Genomic DNA, 21,506 nt, shown 5'->3' on the forward strand with positions numbered 1-21,506 from the left:
GCTCTTTTTTGATGAAATGTGACAAAATTCATCACTCCCTCCCCAGTCCATCTGTACCATGTATTGAAACTAAACGGTAAAACATCAACTGTAACTTTTTTATGTAATAGAGAAAACAAATGATAATACACACACACAAACACAAAAAAAAAAAAAAAAAAAAAAAAAAAATTAAATAACTAAAATAATAGGGGAATACAGAAAACATATTTTGCTTCTTATCAGAAATAATCTACTCTAGAAGGACTTTGCTGCTGTATATATATAAAATAGTATCTCTATGATACTAAAATAAGACGCTTTAACACAAATGACTCCTTTGAGCCAGGTCTTTGAATCTGTTTTTATAAACAAATGACTCTTATGAATGAGATCTTTGAATCTAAGGTCAATATAATTATCAGGTTTTAATCTATAAATACCTGGACTTGACAAGTCATTAAATAGATAAAAAGAACTAAAATAACATACTGATAATTGTCATTAATTTATTGAAAAAACAAATACATTTGATATTAAAAAGTCCAATTTAAATCACTGCATCTATAACATATAAGACAATTATCACGTCACCGATTAGTAAAACAATGATAATTATAGAGTGACATTTTTTTTTTTCCCCTGCTCCCACAATATGAAAAATCATTCACTGCAGCCGTGCGATCAGGTTACCTGATTTAATAAACAAAATTCACACTTGGATTCTTCTGTCAAAACAACAGAATGCTTATCGGTCCATGTAAAATTCGGTAAATGGTGGAATATTGTTGGTTAATGCGACTCAATTATTGGGTGATGGGACAGAAAACCAAATTCTGTACAACGTTACACATCACAAGACAAATGAGTTGTGACTGACGAGGCGTCACTGAACACAAACAACAGATCGTCTTTTAACATTCTGTCAGCGTGAACGGCTCGTCTGACTCAGTGCGGTGCCGTTTTAGATCTCCGATCCGCCCAGTATTTAAGGTTAGACTGTCTCACTGACAGCACCTATTTAAACAGGAGCATCTTTAGATTCATCAAGAGTTCTTCAGGAACAAAAGCAGCCGGTGCCGATGCTGATTACAGGGGTGCAAACATCTAAAAGTTAGGAGACTGTGACTCACCATGATTTCCATCGGACTCCAGCGCGACGTTCCCCAGTACATCGCCATTCCCTGATTGATCACATGGGTCATCGCCCGCACAGTCTCTGCCAATCAGACCGCAGATTTTCAGAGACTTACAGCACCATACATCATGTCACACTGCCATCAGAACGTGTCGGTATGGGTGAACGTGTGAAATATTAACAAGCAAAAGAAAACAAGCTCGATTAATTCAAGGGAGGGGGAGTTTAAATGATAAATCGCTTCTGGATCGAGCTGGAGAATTTGAATCAATACGAGTAAGACAAAATAAACAACTTGTGCTTCGGGTCAATATCAACCTCAGCTCAAGGAAAAAAAAAAATGCGTCAAATGAGGACCAACACCAGACGTGTCAAAACATCAGTCTTATGAGCTTGAGAGTCATTTACTGCTCTCGCTTGACTATATAAGATCCGTCTAAGAGCGCAAGAGAGAAACAGACTATTGAGGTGTCGAGCTCTTTAATGACAAGAAAAGCAGATGTCTACAGACCCCTGAGCTGTTTGTGTTTCAACCATTGAACTGTGGGAACTTTCTAAAGGGCAGCTAGGCTAATAAAAGTAGATCAAATAACATTTCTGCCTTGTTTTTCAAAGAGCAGCCACCCTTTCTCCCGAAAACATTGGTTGAGATTTAATTCAGGCTGGCGACTTACAAAAGGCCAAATGGGCAAATTACAAAGATCTTGCTTATACGTGATTTGATGAATCAATTATAGCTGGAGCACAAACAGCACAGGATGTGTTATAGAGGAGTTGAATATTTAAAGGTTTAGAGCAAATGAATTGAGATTGAGATGTACCTTCCATGGGTGTGTTGGGGTCTGGTCTGTTTGCAAACACTACGTCCACATATTCTAACTGCAGTCTCTCCAATGATGCCTTCAAACCTACAGAAGAGTAACACAAATCAATTCAGCACACGATTAGTTGAATGAATGAGGCGTTTAAAGCAGTTCAAGTCAGCTGCTGCTCTGTAACGTGTATGCTTTGAGGTCCACTCACCTTCTATAATGTGTTTTCTCGACAGTCCTCTCTCAGTCTCTGCTCTAGAAAACAGAAGAATATGTACTATTATGCAATTATCATTGATGCCAACTTTAGGAAATTATATTGCGAAGACACTACTTGGTTTAATATTAGAAATGAGGCCAAAATATTTTATTCAATTCAAAATATAACACTATTTCAAAGACACAAGTGTTCATATACCAGAAGTAAAAAGCAACATTAAATCATAAGTGTAACATTAAAGCTTCAGAAGCATTGTTTGCATAATGCCATGATTCATTTTATAATAAATATTAAATATACATACTTTCCACCCCAAAATATTTTGGTTGTAATGACTAAACTGGAGCGTCTGTAAAAAAGAAAAAAAATAGGTCACACTTTTTGAAAGGCTTTTAAAAAGTAATTATCAAGTTGCAAATAATTACAACAGAATAATGGCTTGCGGTAACCATTTTAATTTCAAAGGAATGCATGGTCACACATACACGTTTATTTAGCTGTTTAAATGAGGACATAGCACAGACATATGCTTTCATGTAAAGGTTCATAAACATAGTTTATATTCATGTATTTTTTGTTATTACATACATAAATGCAATTACAAGCATATATGCATGTACACACACAAACAAACAGTATACATATATACACACAAACACAAGTAACTGATTACATGTAATCTGGATTAAATAATCAGAATCCTAGAATTGTAATACTTGTAGGTTATATTATATTTTAAAATGCTCATAATCAGATTACAGTTACTTTAAGGATTGCAAGATTACGTATTTTTCACACAATTCACTACCACTTATTTATTTAGTTTAGTTTATTTTACAATTGCACTGTCCTTGGAGCGGACCTGACTTACATTTCACTGCTGGTTATACTCTGTATTATTGTGTATGTGACGAATAAAAATCTTGAATCTTCAATCTATCTTTATAAAGAATATCCTTTCCTCAAGCGGAAGTTCTGTCAGATTTAGCTCACTTTCTCTCACAAATTGTAAGTAAGTAAGCCCACACACAGACACACAGGACAGAAATAAGCTATGTCTCTGCAGAGGTGAGGGGTTGTGTGCCCTGATATTGATGCACACTGACTAGCAGGATGACTAAGCAGCACGATATCACATACACACACACAAATGTGAAGATCCTTTCCTGCAGAGAGCTCAGTTACTCTTCATCTCATTATGCAGAAACAGTGAGAGCCCAACCTGCGTTAAATTAAAACATCTTAACAAAAGGGCTTCTATTAACCATGAACCTCCTTTAGCTCATGTTACGTTACACACACATATATCAGGACATCAACTGCACAATAAACACACCCATGTGACCGTTTTATAATTTAATCTCTAGATGGGACATCTATGGGGTGAGCCAGGCTTTAATAATTTATATTTCTGCCTGTCTAGGGTTGCAGTGGCACAATCTTCTGAGGCACGGGGCTGAGTTATCAGCACAAGATAAGAAGCGGCCGAAGGAAATGAAAAGCTGTATGCTGTTAATGAACATACCTCCATCCTTTCTTCTTTATGATGTTGCCCAGTACCATCTCTGCCCTGCAACAGAAAACCAGATGGTTATCGGACTAATCCGTCATTTTATTGATATATACAACCAACAAAACAGGCTGCTGAAGGGACATTTCAAAGTTCAGGAAATCACCTCTTTCAAGACGGCAATATCATAAAATACATGTAAATTAAAAAGCACACTTCAATGCCACGAGACTCTATTAAGGATTTTTATGAAAACATACAAAGCAAGCAATAATACGGTCAACCAAGGAGCTTTTTTGTCCTTTTTTTGTGCCTATGTGTAGCCCTGCCAACAGTGAAATCTTGTTGGTCCAAATTTCTGATGCAAACAGCTGTATATCAATCATCCAATATGTCCCACTTGGCTTTGATTGTCACGTCATGCAGTATGGACAGACAAATTATTGAAAACCTGCTACGATGCTTCCAGTGAACCTCAGACAGCACATTATCTATATAACAGATTATTCATGGACCGTCTGATCCATTTCACAAAACAAATGACTTTTTTTTATTTTATTTTTCAAACTTTGTGCTTCACACAATTTCTGGGTGTCTGGGTGCTGAATTAGTTTTGGTTGCTTTGTGACGTATGTGACGGTCAAAACTTGGGTTACACAAGGATAACATCTCCACTAACAGCTGGAGAGAATGCAAACATTTAAGGCAGGACACAACAGTTTCGATAACTATTCTATGAAATTTAGGGCCAGATTTAGTAACAGCTTGTGCCAGTGCAAACTGCCTGTTGTTGTTATAATAGTACTGTCAGGATTTACTAAAGACACTCAGTGTAGAATTAGCGCTGAAAAGGCGTGGACACAGTTATATTTGTGCCTGACCTTATTGAATATGCTTTTGTAGTAAGTTCCCGTTCAAAAACAAGTAAGTAAAACAATGCACAAGTTACTTAACGGTAGGGAGAGAGAGAGAGAACAACTACACTGTTGATGTAGTGGAGGAAAAACTCATTTTGAGAAAACAACCTATAAAGATATGTTCTGTCATTGACCTCTACAGACACAACTAGATAAAGTGCAATAAAATAAATACTTAAATGTGTATTTTGGATGTTTTCTTTTTTAATAGTCTGAAACAATACATTATAGCTAAATATATAATAGGCCAAAATCTAAAAAGGATTTTGCCTGTAGTGTCTTGCTTTAAAGCGGTAAGGTATGTGAATGAGTAATTAACAAAACCTGGGTGCTAAAAGCATATTTAACTCCCTGAAAAATGTGCCTCCCCAACAACAGCCTGGAGACTAAAATGCTCTCTGGCAGCCATTAGTGATGCTGAGGGTGCTAATTGGGCCCGATGAGGATACAGTTCGGGCTGTGACTGTCCCGGTGAGTGAGATTCTCCCTCAGGCCGCACACTAGTCAATTCAATGAACCGCTGTGCTTTAATTTAGTCCATGCTCACAGACGCTACAAATCCCACCCACTGCTTCACTATTAATCGCTCTAAAAATCATTCTGCAATCTTGTTTTTTTTCCTAGCATGGCATCTTATGGGAAGACAAAGAATGTTAAAGGAATACTTCACTCTAAAATGAAAATCAACCTAATTTTGCTCCAAACCCCTTGAGTTTGCTTCTCTTTTCCATTTAGTGAAAGTGAATGAAGCAAGACGCTGTCACCCTCCAAAAACAGCAAATGTTCTTCTTAAAGTTCAACAATATCCCTCCCCATTCATTCTCAGTAAATGGAAACCAGCAGTGTGAATTCTTTTCTTCTTTTGTTTTTTTTTTTTCAAACAAAATGGGGTTTGATCTTATAGTTCAGTAATGAAATTTTTAACTGTTGGGTGAACGAACCTTTTAACAAAGTTTGGCGGAAATGTTTTACTAGTTGTGCCATAAGGTAGTGTTGTTTTTAAGTAAATCTAAAACTATTAAAAATGTTTTTGTAAATTCACTGTAAAAAATGATCGCGATTTTAACGGTAAAAAACTGAAAATGCTACGGTAAAAACCTGTTACATGGTTAACGGAAAGTTCCTGTAAAATTTACAGGGAAAAACCGTAAACTGACGTTCCCAGAATTCCCTGCGTTCCATTTCAAATTCTGTTTGAATTTGACGTTTTTTTCTTTGAAATAACTGTTTCTTCTTAGTTTTTTCTTATCAGTTATGTTTTAGGGTTGTATGTTACATCTAATGTTGTTAAATTAATGTTTATAGCATATTTCAGTTTAATGGGTCTCACCATGATGGTGTTTAGTGCTTGTGTGAATGACACTGTGCACCTTCTATATATTCTATTGATTATAAGTTGCTTGTGATGGCCTTTGGCTCATCATGTGACTTTCTCATCATCACCTGCATTTGGTGTTTATCAGTGTATTTCAAAGGAACAAAACAGACTTCAGTATTTTAATAGGTTGGTATATTAAGATTATATCAGTTAAAGAAATTACGTTACTTAACTGTAAATTTAAGTTAAAACCGTAAAACCTAAAACGTTGCTACCGTATTTTTTATGGTAGAATTCTGGTAACCACAGCTGCCAGTTTTTTTCCGTAAATTTTACGGATTTTTTTTACAGTGTTGAAATAAAGCTGAAATAATACAAAATATAATTTTAAAATGAATACTTAAAACAACTAAAAAAACAACAACACCAAAACACAAAAACAAATTAGAAATGTTGCCTTGGCAAGTTAAAAAGGGGGGGAGGGGGGGGGGGGGGGGGGGGGGGGGTTAAATAAACATTGTTTAAGTACTAATATTATTACAATTAATGAATTTAAACAATGTTTAAGTACTAAAATTATTACAATTTACTAAAATTATTACAATTAACTAATTTAAACAATGTTTAATTACTAAAATTACTAAAACTAAAATAAAAATGGACTAAAGCTAAACAGAAATATAAGGAAAAATACCAAAAGCATATAACAAAATGACTAAACCTAACCTAAAATTAAAAACAGAAAGGGAAAAAGCTAATTAAAAATGAATAAATACTATAATAGTTTATAAATAATACTAAAATAACACTCTTTAGGTGAAGTAACACTTCCATTTATTTTCCAAGGCTTTTAACTAAGCAACTTAACAAAAGAAAAGGTCCAAAAGTGAATATTATACATGCAATTTTTGCATTGCACACAAATGAAAGTCAGCAGGTCATTATCATCAAATAATAATAAATAAAAAATAAATAAGAAAGCACACCGGGGGCCTGTTTCATAAAACAAGTTTACCAAATAAGCCAGGCTTATTTCAGTTAGTCTGACTTATTTTGAACCAAATCAACTGACATTAAGTCCGACTAACAGAAATAAACCTGGCTTATTTGGTAAACTTGTTTTCTGACACAGGCCCCTATTCACTGTAAATAATCCATAATATAAATACAGCTATGTGCATAAAAAAAAAAAAAACTAATTTTTATTTATCCTTAAAAAATAAATATTATTATAATTATTATAACATTATCATTATTCTAAATGATTGTTATTATAAAAAAAATATTTTATATCAGAATCAAGTATTCCAGAGAGTTGTGTAAGTCCAACAAACTAATCAATCTATCACAAAGATGGATGAACATCTTTAATTTTGATTGATTCGATGTTTCACACTGATCCAGGCTTTATATGAAAACAGAAAGCTGTTGTGCTTTGATTAAGTGGTCATTAGCTGCAGAAAGAGGTTCATTAATCCACACGAATGTACTTTCTTAAAAAGTCACATCTTCAAAGGAGGTTCCCTGAGACGCAGAAAGCAGCTCATCTTCATGAGGATATCAGAATATGCATGCGAGTGCACTTATGTTAGCGTGTCGAAAAGAGACGGAGATGGACACAGACGCGTGAGGGGGCGGCTCAGCCTGTGTTTTTGTTTGCTTATATGCGAGGGAGAGAAAGACAGAGAGGTGACAAAAGCTGATATGTGTACGCACATGCCAGCGTGTGTGCCAGCACATGTGTGTGTATTTGTGGATGTAAGCATTTTGGCGCTATATTTACTCAGCGGTGTTTGTCCCGTCACAGCCTGTGGGTTTAACGCACTGCATTGACCACAGCTGGATGGTAGATGCTGCCGGAGCCGTATTTATTCCAATCGGATAAATAAAACAGACCTTCCCACTCCTCTCACCCCATCAGCGCCGCCGACGTTCAGTGATGCCCACGCCCAGCGCTCAGCTAATGACAGAGCACATCACCAAGCGCTATCCTCACCTCATTTGCAGAGTTTATTTATGAAACATCATGCGTCAGGCAACTTTCCTTGTTTGGAGGAAGGAAAATGCGCTCTAATATGGATTCTCAGCACTAAGAATAACATCTGCGATTAACTCACTGATATACAGACGCGTTACTGTCAGGATACAAATCTCTCAAATTGGAAATAGCAGCAGCGTTCACAATTAACACTCGTTAAGCCATCAGAACCCTTTCCAGCAGTGACTGGATGGTTTTGAGATCCATCTTTTCACACTGAGGACAATTGAGGAACTATTAAAAACGGTTCTAACACTCACTGATGCTCCTGAAGGAAACCCGATGCATTAATGGGGGGGCACTTTTGAACAGGATGAAGATGTCCAAATTTTTCTTAATTTGATGAAATATAATTTTTTTTTCCCATTCAGCAATGCCCTTCAGAAGCAACTGAAGATACTTGCATGTTTCCCGGAAGACAAATGAAGTACAATTAAGTAGCTTGATCTTCTCACCCCCCGGCTCTTAATGAATCGTGTTTCCTTCAGGAGCATCAGTGAGTGTTTGAACCTTTTTTAATCATTGTGTTTGAGTTCCTCAATTCCTCAATTGTCCGCAGTGTGAAAAGATGGAGCTCATGCTGGAGAGCTTTCAAATATGCAAAAGATGCTGGAAAACTGAAGATTCTGCAGGACCTGGAGGATTTTTCTGAAGAACAGTGCTCGGTTTAACTGTTCAGAACAAACAAGGGACTCATGAACAACCATCACAAAACAAAAAAACAGTCGTAGATCATCCAGGTAACCACACACAGTATTAAGAACCAAGGGTTCCCAAACTTTTGAATGTGGTTATATTAATAATTCCAGCTATTTTTTTGTCTTGTGGACTATATGTAAACATCTTTTATGGAAAATATCTTACTCAGGACAGTACTAAATAAAAAATAACATGCATTTTGTACAATCTCTCTTATTTTGTTAAAATTATTCACATTTTCTCAGATTCTGCAAGGGGTTCCCAAACTTTTGCATGCCACTGCATAGAGAATATTCTTTAATAAAGCCACTAAAACTAAAAGTATGAAAACCAAAACTCTCTCACTCTCACTCTATATATATATATATGCTCTATATAGTTACAAGAAATATATATTTAATAAAAAATTATTTGACCCAAATTACAGAAGTAATTTTTACTATTGTGAACTATTTTTTTTTTACAATTTAATATTTTATTTGAAAATATTGTAAAATGTAATTTATTCCAGTGATGCAAAGCTGAATTTTCAGCATCATTACTCCAGCCTTCAGTGACACATGATCCATAAGAAATCATTGTAATATGAAGATTTACTGCTCTAGAAACATTTATTATTATTACTGTTAAACATTCTCTGATGAATAAAAAGTTCAAAAGAACAACATTTTTTTCTTAAGAGAGAAAGAAAACTTGTATATAAAGCTTTTTCATATACATATTTAGTGTATGTGGCAGAGTCTATACACTTACACACATAAATAAAAACAGTAAAGTGAATATTTAGGTATTTTATCATCTTATTTCCGGATAACTACATCTCTGTTATTTTCTAATTCTCTACTGCCATATGTGTGGCTTGTGGTTTTGGTTTAGGCCATGTAACCGTGTTCATTGTCAAAGCCAGATAATCCTACGGATCATTGTGCTTCATTTTGCTCACAGCTGATGAATCTCGCTTGTATGACTCATTAAGAGATGATATTGCTTCAAGATCCAACTAGAAATAATGCTGTGATATCCGCCACATACGTAAAGGGCCATGACAGTTTTGAGTCCTTCCCTGATCCCAAGAACAGCACTGCTGGGTTGTGCTGAGTCGTTATGACAAGATCAACACAAACTCCCACGCAAGACACGGACGAGGAACGCCATTTCCAACGATACCCTGGGTCAGCTGCCATAGAAATGTTCGTTCACCTTTTGAAATGAGCCTTAGTTTTAAAGAAAACTTGAGGAAAACTGACAACTAGATCTAATATTTAAAATATATTGATATTTGGAATAAAACATCAAGTGGCTGCAAATGCTGTCAACTTTTTAAAATATCACATTACTTAACTAATTCACCAGATGAACAGAAAGAACATATTTCAGCACGTGGTGGGCTGTGTGTTTATTTTGGTGCACTCACTTTCCTGCAGCGTAGACCTCTGCCGTGTCGAACAGATTGATCCCGTTCTCGTATGCCAGAGTCATCAGCTGCTCTGCAATCTGTCAGAAGGAGAGGAGAAGATCCAGCATTCAAGGTGTTGCAGTCTATTCCATTATTAAAAGCTGTATTCTGCACTGTGCTACTCTAGAAGTCATCTTTAATGCGTTTAGGTACATTAACAGAGTACGCTGGAAAAATGACGTCTATAAATTCACTATTTGAATATTTAACAGCAATAACTTGAAGTAAACATTTTCTGTATGACTTTATCAGTCTCTCACACCGTTCTGGAGGAGTTTTGGCCCACTCTTCTTTACAACGTTGCTCAAGTTTATTGAGGTTTGTGGGCATTTGTTTATGACCTGCTAATTACCAGATGATTAGATATCCTAATACAGAAAACCATGAAATTCAATAGGGTGTTCTTTCTTATATATATATATATATATATATATATATAGCATGTGAGTAAACTAAGTTCTCATTCACACACAAGTTTACATTAAAAACACACGAGTTACGAAGGTAAACAGCTGGAAAATAAATCGCATGATTATTTTAGATCTGTGGCAGCAGCATACAGTAAATAAATCAATAAATCCACTGCTCTCTTGTCTCCTCTGAGGCTGGGACTAAATAGTGTTCTGTGCTTGTCTGTGGAGCCAAAGGCAGAACAGTTCGCATGTTTTGCTCAAACTGTCACCATGGCATTAGAACTGCTACACCGTTGTCGCTTGCGAAATCGAAATGACGGTGCAGCGGGTGAAAACTTACAGATTAAGGGGCGGTAATATTATAATGAGATCCCTTGGCCACGTCACAATGGGAGTGAAATCAGACGCGCTCGTTTTTTCAGAAGCTTGCACAAAAAGGCTTACTAAAACAAAGTTACTGGGTTAATCTTTCACGTTTCCTTGGTTGATAGATGCACTGGGGACACGATTATAGCACTTACAACCTGGAAAAGTCAGATTTTCATGATAGGTTCATGAAAGTTTTTTTTTTTCCATTATTTACCAACCATCATGATGTGCTAAACCAGTATTATGTTTTTCATTTACAATGTTTAATTTAAAAACATTTAAATGTTGCACTGCAATCTTAAGACTAATTACGTTTTGTCATCGCTGGCATCAAACCTGGTGCAAAGCACCTAAATTATCAATAAATGAGGTCTGATTTTTACTTTCCAAACTTTCCAACTTTTATTTTCCAATCTGTTCCTCAAATATGAATTCAGAAAACTTTGAAAAAAAAAAAAATATATCAAAAGTAGTACATAAGACACATTTATTCCATGTTTGACAATATAAAACATTGTGTTCCATGGAAGAAATAAAACTAATACTGTTGTTTGGAAAGACAAGAGGGTGAGTAAATGATGACAGGGCATTCATTTTTGGGTGAACTTTTCCTGTAAGTGTACAAGAGTATAAAAGCTCACATCAGGACCGGTCAGTGTTTCCACTCATCATACCTCATCTGTGATCTGCCCTCCAAACGTCACCCATGTTCCTGCAAAGAGATCTAGAATCAGTCATTGCTTTTCACAAGATAAACAAGCTTCAAATGATTATCAGTGATCCACCTCTGACACTAAAGAGTAAAGCCTTAAGATGAAGCTACAGATAACATGGATAATCTTTAACAGAACAGCACTGGCTGCATGGTGCAGATTTCTGCTGTCTGCCACTACTAGCAGTTCAGTTTGAAGAAAATTCATCTTGTGACAAAAAAAGACTACAAAAGCTTGTATTGTTGGTTGCAGGTTTCCGTATCTACTTCACAAAAGGGCTTGATGAGGAGGCCATAAACGTACCTAATCCAAGACATGAGACTCTCAGGCCCGACTTCCCCAGGTTTCTGGAAAAAAGGAAATAAAGACAATGATTAATAGGTTTTACTCTGCTTTCTTTATCACTCTGTTCTCTCTAAAGTCAGAGTAATACCATTGAAGTACTAAATCAGACTGTCAGCTTTGAAAGTGCCAACCTCATTTTTTCAACAAAAAAAAAAGTTCTGTTCCCAAAACTAGTGAGCTGCCTATCAAGATGGCAAAACGATTTGTTCCCAAGGTGTAATAAATTGTGAGTCGAGCCTCCTGTACAGTTGAGATGCTGCCCGTGTAGGGTGTAGACAGCAAGGCAGCTCACTAGGTTTTAAAACAGATCGACTGTCTTCAAAGCAATGAGATTCTTCAGTGACCCCAGCCCGAGGCCTGTAGATGCCACCGGGGCTTGGAGGGGGAGCTTATGGAGTTTGTAAGCCATCCTGCTGATTGGTGTATCATGGGGAAGATAAGACTTAGCAGTGCCTGAGGGCAGATTACTGACCCCAGGGCCTTATGGGAGCGAGGAAGACTGGAGCTTATAGAGACAGCAGCTATAATGAAGAGAACTGGCTAAAGAAAGGCTCAACAGTCCAGAGTCACAGAGCCACATGAGAGAAAGAGAGAGGTCCTCTGAAAGCCAGCACAGATCATCTCAGAGGACATTTCTCACACCCAGAGGTTTGGACCCAAGAATTTGGATCCAACTTTGTTTTGTATACTTTTTGTGTTGTTATAATTTTACTTTATTTCTTATTTTTTCTAGCCAAGAAAACTGGTGTGCCAAAAAGAACAGTGTTGCGTACAAAGCCAAAAAGATGGTAAGATTATTATAAGATTTGTAAAGGTTCAAAGAAGGAAAACAAAACAAGATTAGAACACATGAAACAACAGATTTGTGCCACAGACTTGCCACAAATGAGCAAAACAGAAGAACAGCATGTACTTTTCTCTGTGTGTGTGCATTAGGGCTGGGGGATAGATTGCATATTTGAAAACATTCAATATATACAACATCCTTTCTATATAAAAACATAAAAATAACAATTCAATATATACAACATTTCTGCTTCATGTTTACAATAGATTTGCTGATACAGTGGCAGAAGGCTTGCCTTTGCAAATAATGTACATGAGTTCTTTATGATTAAGGAACTGAACCATGATGCTTCTGTTCAGCTTTAAATGATTATCAGTGATCCACCTCTGACACTAAAGAGTAAAGCCTTAAGATGAAGGATAATCTTTAACGCCATACAACGGTCCACAAGCTCTAATTAAAAACATTTTTTGACATTGACCTGACCATTGTTGATTAACCACATGCTCTTTACTTTTTAGCTCCATGTTAATTGCAAAACTAGATTTGAGCAGATACTTATTCCTTTTCCCCTAGTGAGTTGTGCCTTGCAGACAGATATTTGCTTATTAACTTCAAGATTCCCTCGTGTCTACAGGAAAGAGCGCAGCGTTCCAATGGGTTATTTACCAAACTTGTCTGCATTTTAATCTTTTGTGCTGAGGTGCCTGGAGAAATCACCAGCCATATTAAAGTTCCCAGCAAATACTGCTATGAATACAATCTTATGAAAAGCAATGTCCGGTCCTGCAGGTTACTTTTTGGATCCACTGCAACGTGTGGCTCGCTGTGACCCGCTGACGTCTGTCTTTCACTGCATTCTGCCACCGGACACCCACATGTTTCTAATCCAACATGGACACCCCCACACAAACAAAAACACCACACATGCTTATAGAAACACGCACGTACATGCCTTTTACTCCTCCTCACACAGACAGCTTGTTATATCACCCCTAATTCCAGTTACACACATCCTCATGTACAGACAACACAAACTACGGCTGAGTGACAACATAATCTATGTATCATTTTGTGTGTGTGTGTGTGTGTGTGTGTGTGTGTGTGTGTATGTATTTATATATATACGACACGTATCATGTTTTCTCACAACCTTTTATATATAATTGCGTTTTAATATGAATTGATATACAGCACTCTAGTGCATTTTTGCATGCAATTGAAGAGCACACGTTACAAGCACAGTATAACGGCTGACAGGACAGGAAAATTAGTTTTACTGACATATGGCCTGACAAAATCTCATCTGACCGTAGTTCACTGATGTTCTACTGAAGCTCCTCGTCACCTGTACAGTTTCCTTGCTCGTTTGATTCACATCTGGTGTTGAGGAGAAGCTGGAGTGCGCATTTGAAAAGTGTGCTGTTTGATGTGGTCGTAAAAAAGACCACGCAAATTTTTTACAAGAAAAAAGAAACAAACAGTAGTTGTAAGTGGGGTGGCCAACCCTATCCCCGCCCCTGCGTTAAATATTTTTAACACCGTTAAACTGTAAAAATAAATTGTATGCGTTAACGCACTAATTTTGACAGCATATATTTTAAGGTTCTCTTGGGTACCAAAAATTGTTCTTCTATGACATTCGATGTAAAAATAAAATAAAATAATAATTTAATAATATTTTATATATATATATATATATATATATATAATAATTAATAATAATAATTTGTTACATTTATATAGCGCTTTTCTAGGCACTCAAAGCGCTTTACATAGTAAGGGGGGTATCTCCTCATCCACCACCAATGTGCAGCATCCACCTGGATGATGCGACGGCAGCCATAGTGCGCCAGAACGCCCACCACACACCAGCTTATTGGTGGAGAGGAGACAGTGATGAAGCCAATCAGTAGATATGGGGATGGTTAGGAGACCATGATGGTCAGAGGCCAATGGGCAAATTTGGCCAGGATGCCGGGGTTACACCCCTACTCTTTTTCGAAGGACATCCTGGGATTTTTTATGACCACAGAGAGTCAGGACCTCGGTTTAACGTCTCATCCGAAGGACGGTGCTTTTTACAGTATAGTGTCCTCATCACTATACTGGGGCGCTAGGACCCACCCAGACCGCAGGGTGAGCACCCCCTGCTGGCCTCACTAACACCTCTTCCAGCAGCAACCTAGTTTTCCCATATATATATATATATATATATATATATATATATATATATATATATATATATATATATATATATATATATATATATATATATATATATATATATATATATATATATATATATATATATATATATATATATATATATATATATATATTCATTCTCTCTCCTCGCTCCACAGCTTTCCACGTCTACTTTTTTTTATATATACATATTTCAGATCTGTCATAACGATTGAGCGCCCGCCTCCCACACCAGAGACCGTGGTTCGAATCTCGCTTGGAGGGGGGCGAGTAGGACCGCAACATATGTAAAAATTTAACAAAGTGATGCATAATAACAGTACTTGTGTTTTGTCAAAGTACTGTACGGTTCAATACTGATCTTAATGGAAAAAGCTTGAGCAGCTTATGTTGCTATGGTTACCTCCACAGGCCAACACGATTTCAGCTTGAGAACATCTATTTGGTGAAAATGTGCATTTTAAGTAATCAAACTTTTGTGGTTTGGAAATGCTGTTGAAACATCCCTTATACAATACATAGAATTAAAACTGACTTGCAAACAAAGCATAATAATAATCTGCATCCTGGTGAGGTGTTTCGGCCCACACACTCAAAAATCAATGCGTTTTTGCAAGATGCCCTTTCAATAAAACATTACACTGGTTGGTGTGATTGAGTTATGCAAAACGTGGAAACGAGCACGTGGCAAATATTTCTTCGCATCTCTGGCTGCCAAAAATTAGTCTTCTTATTCTCATTATACGTAGCAATTACCACCCAGTAGGAAACAAACAATATGCACACATGAATTCCAAGGCTGCTTATGATTCATTCATTGGTTGCGCCCTTGCTGATAATATGTACAGTGAATAAGATCTGAGATATGGAGATCAGGAGAGGACTCCTTTCATGGTTTGATGTTTGTGACATCAAACGGAGTATCCTAACATGATTAGTACAGATTAAACCGGAACTCTACTGCTGTCTACACCAATAAACATATGACTGAAGCTGTGTAACAGCCGACCCTGTTAAAACCACTATGCTGGACTGAAGGAACGAGCACAACGAAAGACAATCTGGGCCAGTGAAATCTTGATTGTGTTACCGTTTCCTTGTTGTCAGCGTTGTGTTGTGTTGAATATTTTATGGGCTGGAGCTGAACACTGCATGGTGGACAGCGGCCCAGTCACAACTGGACCCAGGTGCAGCGCTGGAAACTGGGTTTGCCAGGAGTCACCGGAGATCAAGCCAGAGGTCAATAAATGTCACCTGTGTCTTTTAGCCGGGTTAACGATATGCAGAGAACACAGGGCGGTCAGGTTTGTTTACGAAGCAGAGGGAGTTCAGCTTTTCAGAGTTCAGATGACTTCAGTCTCTGCTGATCGTGACTGTCTCCACCTGCCTCAGTGAGTCTGTGAACTTTAAAAAGTAGAACACGATTTGTCAAAACACATTTGCCAATATTAAAGGAATAGTTCAACCAAACAAATGCCAATTCTCACATCATTTGAATGGCAGATCCTCGGGAAATACATAGCTATTAATTTCGATCATCATTGTTATGACATGTAAATTACTTCAATATCAGTCTGTTCAAGACATTGCATGGCTTCAAAATAAGTCATATTGCCTACTTTTACGATGCCTATAATGGCAGACCCTCTAGAAATGCAGGTTTCACATAAATGACATCAAATGCTATTGGTTTCGATCATCATTGAAACCTAACCTGGTGCAAAATGTCTTGACGTGTCAAGTTTGAAACTTAACTTAAAAGGTGCCATAGAATGGAAAACTGTCTTTACCTTGGCATAGTTGAATAATAAGAGTTCTGTACATGGAAATGACATACAGTGAGCCTCAAACACCATTGTCTCCTTCTTATCTTGTGAATAAAAAAAGACCACTGAACAATAGGCGAATCAGAACATAACCACAACTGTTATGTAACAGTCGGGATCACTAATAGTTACGCCCCCAACATTTGCATAAGCCAACCTATGATCTAGGCCAGCCTCCAGCCAAACCATCAGAAGTTCTGCAGGTATTGTGAAGAAACGAGCGAGGATAACAGCGAAAATGGCAGATCATGGAAATAAATGTTATGTTCCAGGCTGTGCAGGGGATGTGATGTGCAGAGATGGGCTGGTGTCTTTATTCAGAAAGGCACGGAAAGCAAATAACGCGTTCAAATAAAATAAGACGAGCCACTAAAGGGACATAGTTAGCTCCTTGCTAGCTGTAGCCTGTTACATTACAGTACATAAGATTTCACTTACCACATAAACAGAGTAAGGAGAGATGCCTGAGGATGATGGCGAATGATTTACAGATCCTGAGCACCACTGACAAGCATCTGATCTTGTAAAATGTGTGGTAAGTACTGCCGCTCCATAGTATAAACAGAGTTTGTGCGATCGCGAAACTCGAAAGTAAAAGTCGATCGAGCATTTGAAAGCAGTTTCAGTGCCCTGCCTATTAACAGCGGCTCCCTGATGCCCGCATTTTATATACAGTATAATTACCTGGTGATATAATGCGAGAGAAAGTATTGAAATATATATTTTCCTCCCCGTGTTTCCTTCCTGCTGTGAGCTACTGAAATGAGCCGCACTGTGAAACAGCCAATCAAAGCAGAGATCAACATTATTATTCATGACCCTTCCAAATAAGCCAATAACAGACCGTTTCATTCTAGGCAGAAATCCTAGGGTTGTAAATCGACATATAAAACCGTTTCTGGAGAATTTTTGCCCTTACCTAAGCCACATACATTCTTTGTAGATATCAGAGAACAATTTAAAATATTGTATCAATACATTCTATGGCACCTTTAAAATGACTTCAATATCAGCATGAGATGGCTTTATTAATTGAAATATAGAGCACAAGTCATAATGCCAACTTTTATGATGCCTAAGGGTGAATAAATGACGACAAAATGTTTTTAGGCAAGGCAAATGCATTTCGCATGACCAAACAGTAGCCAACCGGCCCTCAAAGGAAATGAGAGCATCACATGTAGTGCACAAGTCGTGCTGTTATGAGTAATTAATGGCAGACAAAGGCTTCCAGGTCATGGAGGAGCAATGCACCACATTCTTCAAGGAATCTACGCTGGAGAACGTGTTGAGTTATACTGTATGTACACCATTCTTTCATACATACACAATACTCTGATGGCTGCCTCGTGCGGATTTGTTCACTGAAATTTGTGTTTATGTAAGAGCAATTCAGACTGTGAGCAAGCCTCCTACACCCTGTTCTAAAAGCAGTAGCTCTACCTGAGAACGGCTTCAGCTCAAGAAAGAAAGAAGTTCCATCTCAAATCCCACATCTTTCCCTCTTCTCCACCAACACCACCCGTTTTTCCACAGCCTCCACACACACATTGTGAATAAGAATTCATGTTACCATTATCAGGGTTATGAAGTGGCCCACACAGAGTCTGCATGTGCACAATTTCACAGAAAGCTCCGGAGACCTGCAGAACTGGGACGCCCGTCGGTCACAAAGTCCTACACAATCCCCTCCTCTTCAGTACAAAGAGGCTGGACACGGCCATATATTATAAAAGCCTTTGTATGTTGCTGCTATGCTATTCACTTAAGACTCATTATTTAAAAATGTTAAAGGTAAAAAAAACTACTGTTTAAAAGTTTGGGGTCAGAAAGTAAAAAAAAAAAAAAAAAGCTTTTCAAAGAAGTCTCTTATGCTCACCAAGGCTGCATTTATTTGAACAAAAACAGAGTAAAACTGAAATTGAATTACAATTACAATTTTTCAATTCTTAGAAAATAATGCACACCAGAGGTGGTGATGCGGCCATCAATCAATCTTAAGGTTCTCAATCTTAAGGCTTTCCTACATGCCTGTCAACGTATGTATTTGCATACCTCTGCGCACCCTGTTCGGCAACATGGCAGGCAAACATCAACAACCCAATCTTCCTGGTATTGTAGTACTTTTACTAACTGTGCTATAAGTTTTCTCACCGGTGAATGACACATGATGTAGCCCAGTGGTTCCCAATTCCAGTCCTTGCGCCCCCCCGCTCTGAATATTTTGCATGTCTTGCTTAGTTAACACACCCGGTTCAGATAACCAGCTCGTTAGAAGAGAGCTACGTGCATGAACGGTGTTCTGATTGACATGCTCCCTAAACAGTGTCCATTGCTTCCTACTCCCTGAGCAGGGAAAATCCGTTCAAGTTTATTTCACTTTGGAACATTCATTCATGGATTTGCGCTGCACAGCGTCTTCACACGCAGACGAAACTTACTAGAGAAGTGTGACAATATACCTCTGTAAATAAATACAATTTAAATTCACGTCTCACACACTTTAATGCCCTTTGTATGGAACATATACACTCGCTTTGAACTGGAATCATGGCAGAATATCTGGTGATGTCCACTTCGCAGGGCACTTAATGACTTACGGTCGAACGGAACAAACGTCAGATATGATAAGATATACAGTACATAAGAAATGTGCAGAGCGGAAAGGGCACGAGGACTGTAATTGGAAACCTTTGATGTAGCCTATTGTAGTAATTTAATGTTGTCTCTGGTATTCAGCGATTGCAGGGAGGGTGGGACCTTCGCTTTCAGTGCTATCAGGCTAAAGTTAGCATTTTCCGAGATTACCTATTGCACCTTTAATAACTGCATTAGTCTGCTATCACCGGCTCAAGTAAGCCTCTGTTACTAGCTTTAAATGACATTTTGGAATTAGCAACAGAGGCGTTGGATGAGATGCGAAATAAATTAATCCTACTCACAAAAGCGTTTTAAGTACAAACCCGGACAAATGCCTTGAAATATATCATCTGATCGATGTCTTGAGGTGTGGGAACCATAGTATAAGCGGAATAATTGACTTTGGGCCTTGGGTGTGCATTATTTTCTAAGAACTCTTTTTCTAAGAGCCCATCATCAATCATTCCTTACTTAAACTGTAATTTATTATTGTGATGCAAAGCTGAATTTTCTACTCCAGTTTTCAGTGTCATAATCCTTTAGAAATAATTTTTATATTCTGTTTTTTTTTTTTTTTTTTTTTTTAATCAAATGATGCTGCTTAAAGGGTTAGTTCACTCAAAAATGATAATTAGTCCATGTTTTACTCACCCTCAAGGCTTCCTAGGTGTATCCACCTTTTTCTTGCCGTAAAAATGGGCGCAGCCATTTGTAAATTCTGCGTCTCTCGCTTCCGGTTCAGTCTGTGTCCAGCTATATTTAGCTGTACAAAATAGCTTGTTTTGCTGCTTGATATTGAAAATTGTTGTGTCTTACCATATTATTTTAATTGTGAACACACTGGTTTGTAGTGCAGACAGTTTTACCGTTTACTGCATGTTGTAATTCACCTATAGCGGCTAATGAACCAGAAGTCTCACCCATAGGCTTACTTCCACGTTGAAGAAAAAGGTGGATATGACTTTCTTCTTTCAGACGAATCCAATCCGAGTTATATTAAACATTTTCCTTGCTCTTCCAAGCTTAATAATGGCATGGGCGGGTATTTTTGTTCAACAGTCCAAAAGCAGTCAAATAAAGCACATCCATCCATATTAAAATGTGCTCACACGGCTCCGGGGGGGGGTGAACAAAGGACTCCTGTAGCGAATCGATGCGTGTTTGTAAAAAAAAAAATATCCATTTTTAAAATGTTATAAACACCTTTCTCTCACTTCTGCTAACTGTCATATATGCAAACCGTTCCGGTGGATGCTCCGGTGATTATTGACAAACACGGAAGCGCAGCGGAGAGAGAACTAAACAAATTGCCGGTCACGAATTAGAAGCACAAAACAAGGATTTGTAAAGAAAAATGTCAGAGGATTTCGATATAAGGCAAGAAGAAACTGGTTTTCCTTTGGTAAAGTAAGGAGACTTTGCATCCTTTGCTCCTGTAAACAAACGAGACTCACACGTGCATGTGCTACGACTGGCGGCATCCGCTGGAAAGGCAGTCTCTCTTGAACGTGCATACGACAGTTAGCAGAAATTACACAAAACTGTGTATAGCACACACACACACACACACACACGGCTCGACATTAACGCTTGTCAGCTTGTCCAGGACAAGTGAATGTTTTGGACGGGCAAGTGAAAGAGAAATGTACTTGCCCAATCGGACAAGTAACTTGAAAAAGTCAATACCAAAAACAATAATAATTGCCTTTATTTATGATATAGCCTTTGTTATAGGGGTGTGCAATATATATAGTTTGAGATAATTTCGTAATTGTTGTTTTATCGAGTGTACTGCAAGAATGAAAACACACAGAGTGCACGCATACATTATGTAAAGTCGTCTAGGTTAGACTAACTCGAGTGTGTTCTTTCACTGCATGATTCAGTATTACCATGCATGAAGAATGATCAGAAAATTCAAGATATGGGAGAAGAAAATGTATATATTTATTTAATTTCATATACTGTAGTTTCACACAAAGATCGAGCGCCGTTTTTTTTTTTTTTTTTGCTCCAAAAACCATCATGATTACAAATGTGAACAGTTCAATAAACAAGAAGTTAACATTAAGAGACTTACGTTTTAGACACATTTAGTATTTCTGCGCTATTTCAACA

At 37.5% G+C, this 21,506-nt stretch overlaps 1 protein-coding gene across 2 annotated transcripts in view; it reads right to left on the reverse strand.

The window, feature by feature from the left end:
- LOC306855134 (voltage-gated potassium channel subunit beta-2-like) overlaps window positions 1-21,506 on the reverse strand; it is a gene marked incomplete at its 5' end in the record, with an annotated part of 108,353 nt that overhangs the window by 10,987 nt on the left and 75,860 nt on the right. For both annotated transcript variants that reach the window (XM_079393585.1, XM_079393584.1), the window contains 8 exons: window positions 1,113-1,198; window positions 1,939-2,025; window positions 2,141-2,184; window positions 2,454-2,498; window positions 3,675-3,719; window positions 10,046-10,125; window positions 11,544-11,581; window positions 11,886-11,929. In XM_079393585.1, coding sequence (XP_079249711.1) covers window positions 1,113-1,198; window positions 1,939-2,025; window positions 2,141-2,184; window positions 2,454-2,498; window positions 3,675-3,719; window positions 10,046-10,125; window positions 11,544-11,581; window positions 11,886-11,929 — 469 coding nt within the window. The remainder of the gene's footprint in view (window positions 1-1,112; window positions 1,199-1,938; window positions 2,026-2,140; window positions 2,185-2,453; window positions 2,499-3,674; window positions 3,720-10,045; window positions 10,126-11,543; window positions 11,582-11,885; window positions 11,930-21,506) is intronic.

Source organism: Barbus barbus (assembly GCF_936440315.1).
Source record: "Barbus barbus genome assembly, chromosome: 35".
Lineage (NCBI taxonomy): Eukaryota > Metazoa > Chordata > Actinopteri > Cypriniformes > Cyprinidae > Barbus > Barbus barbus.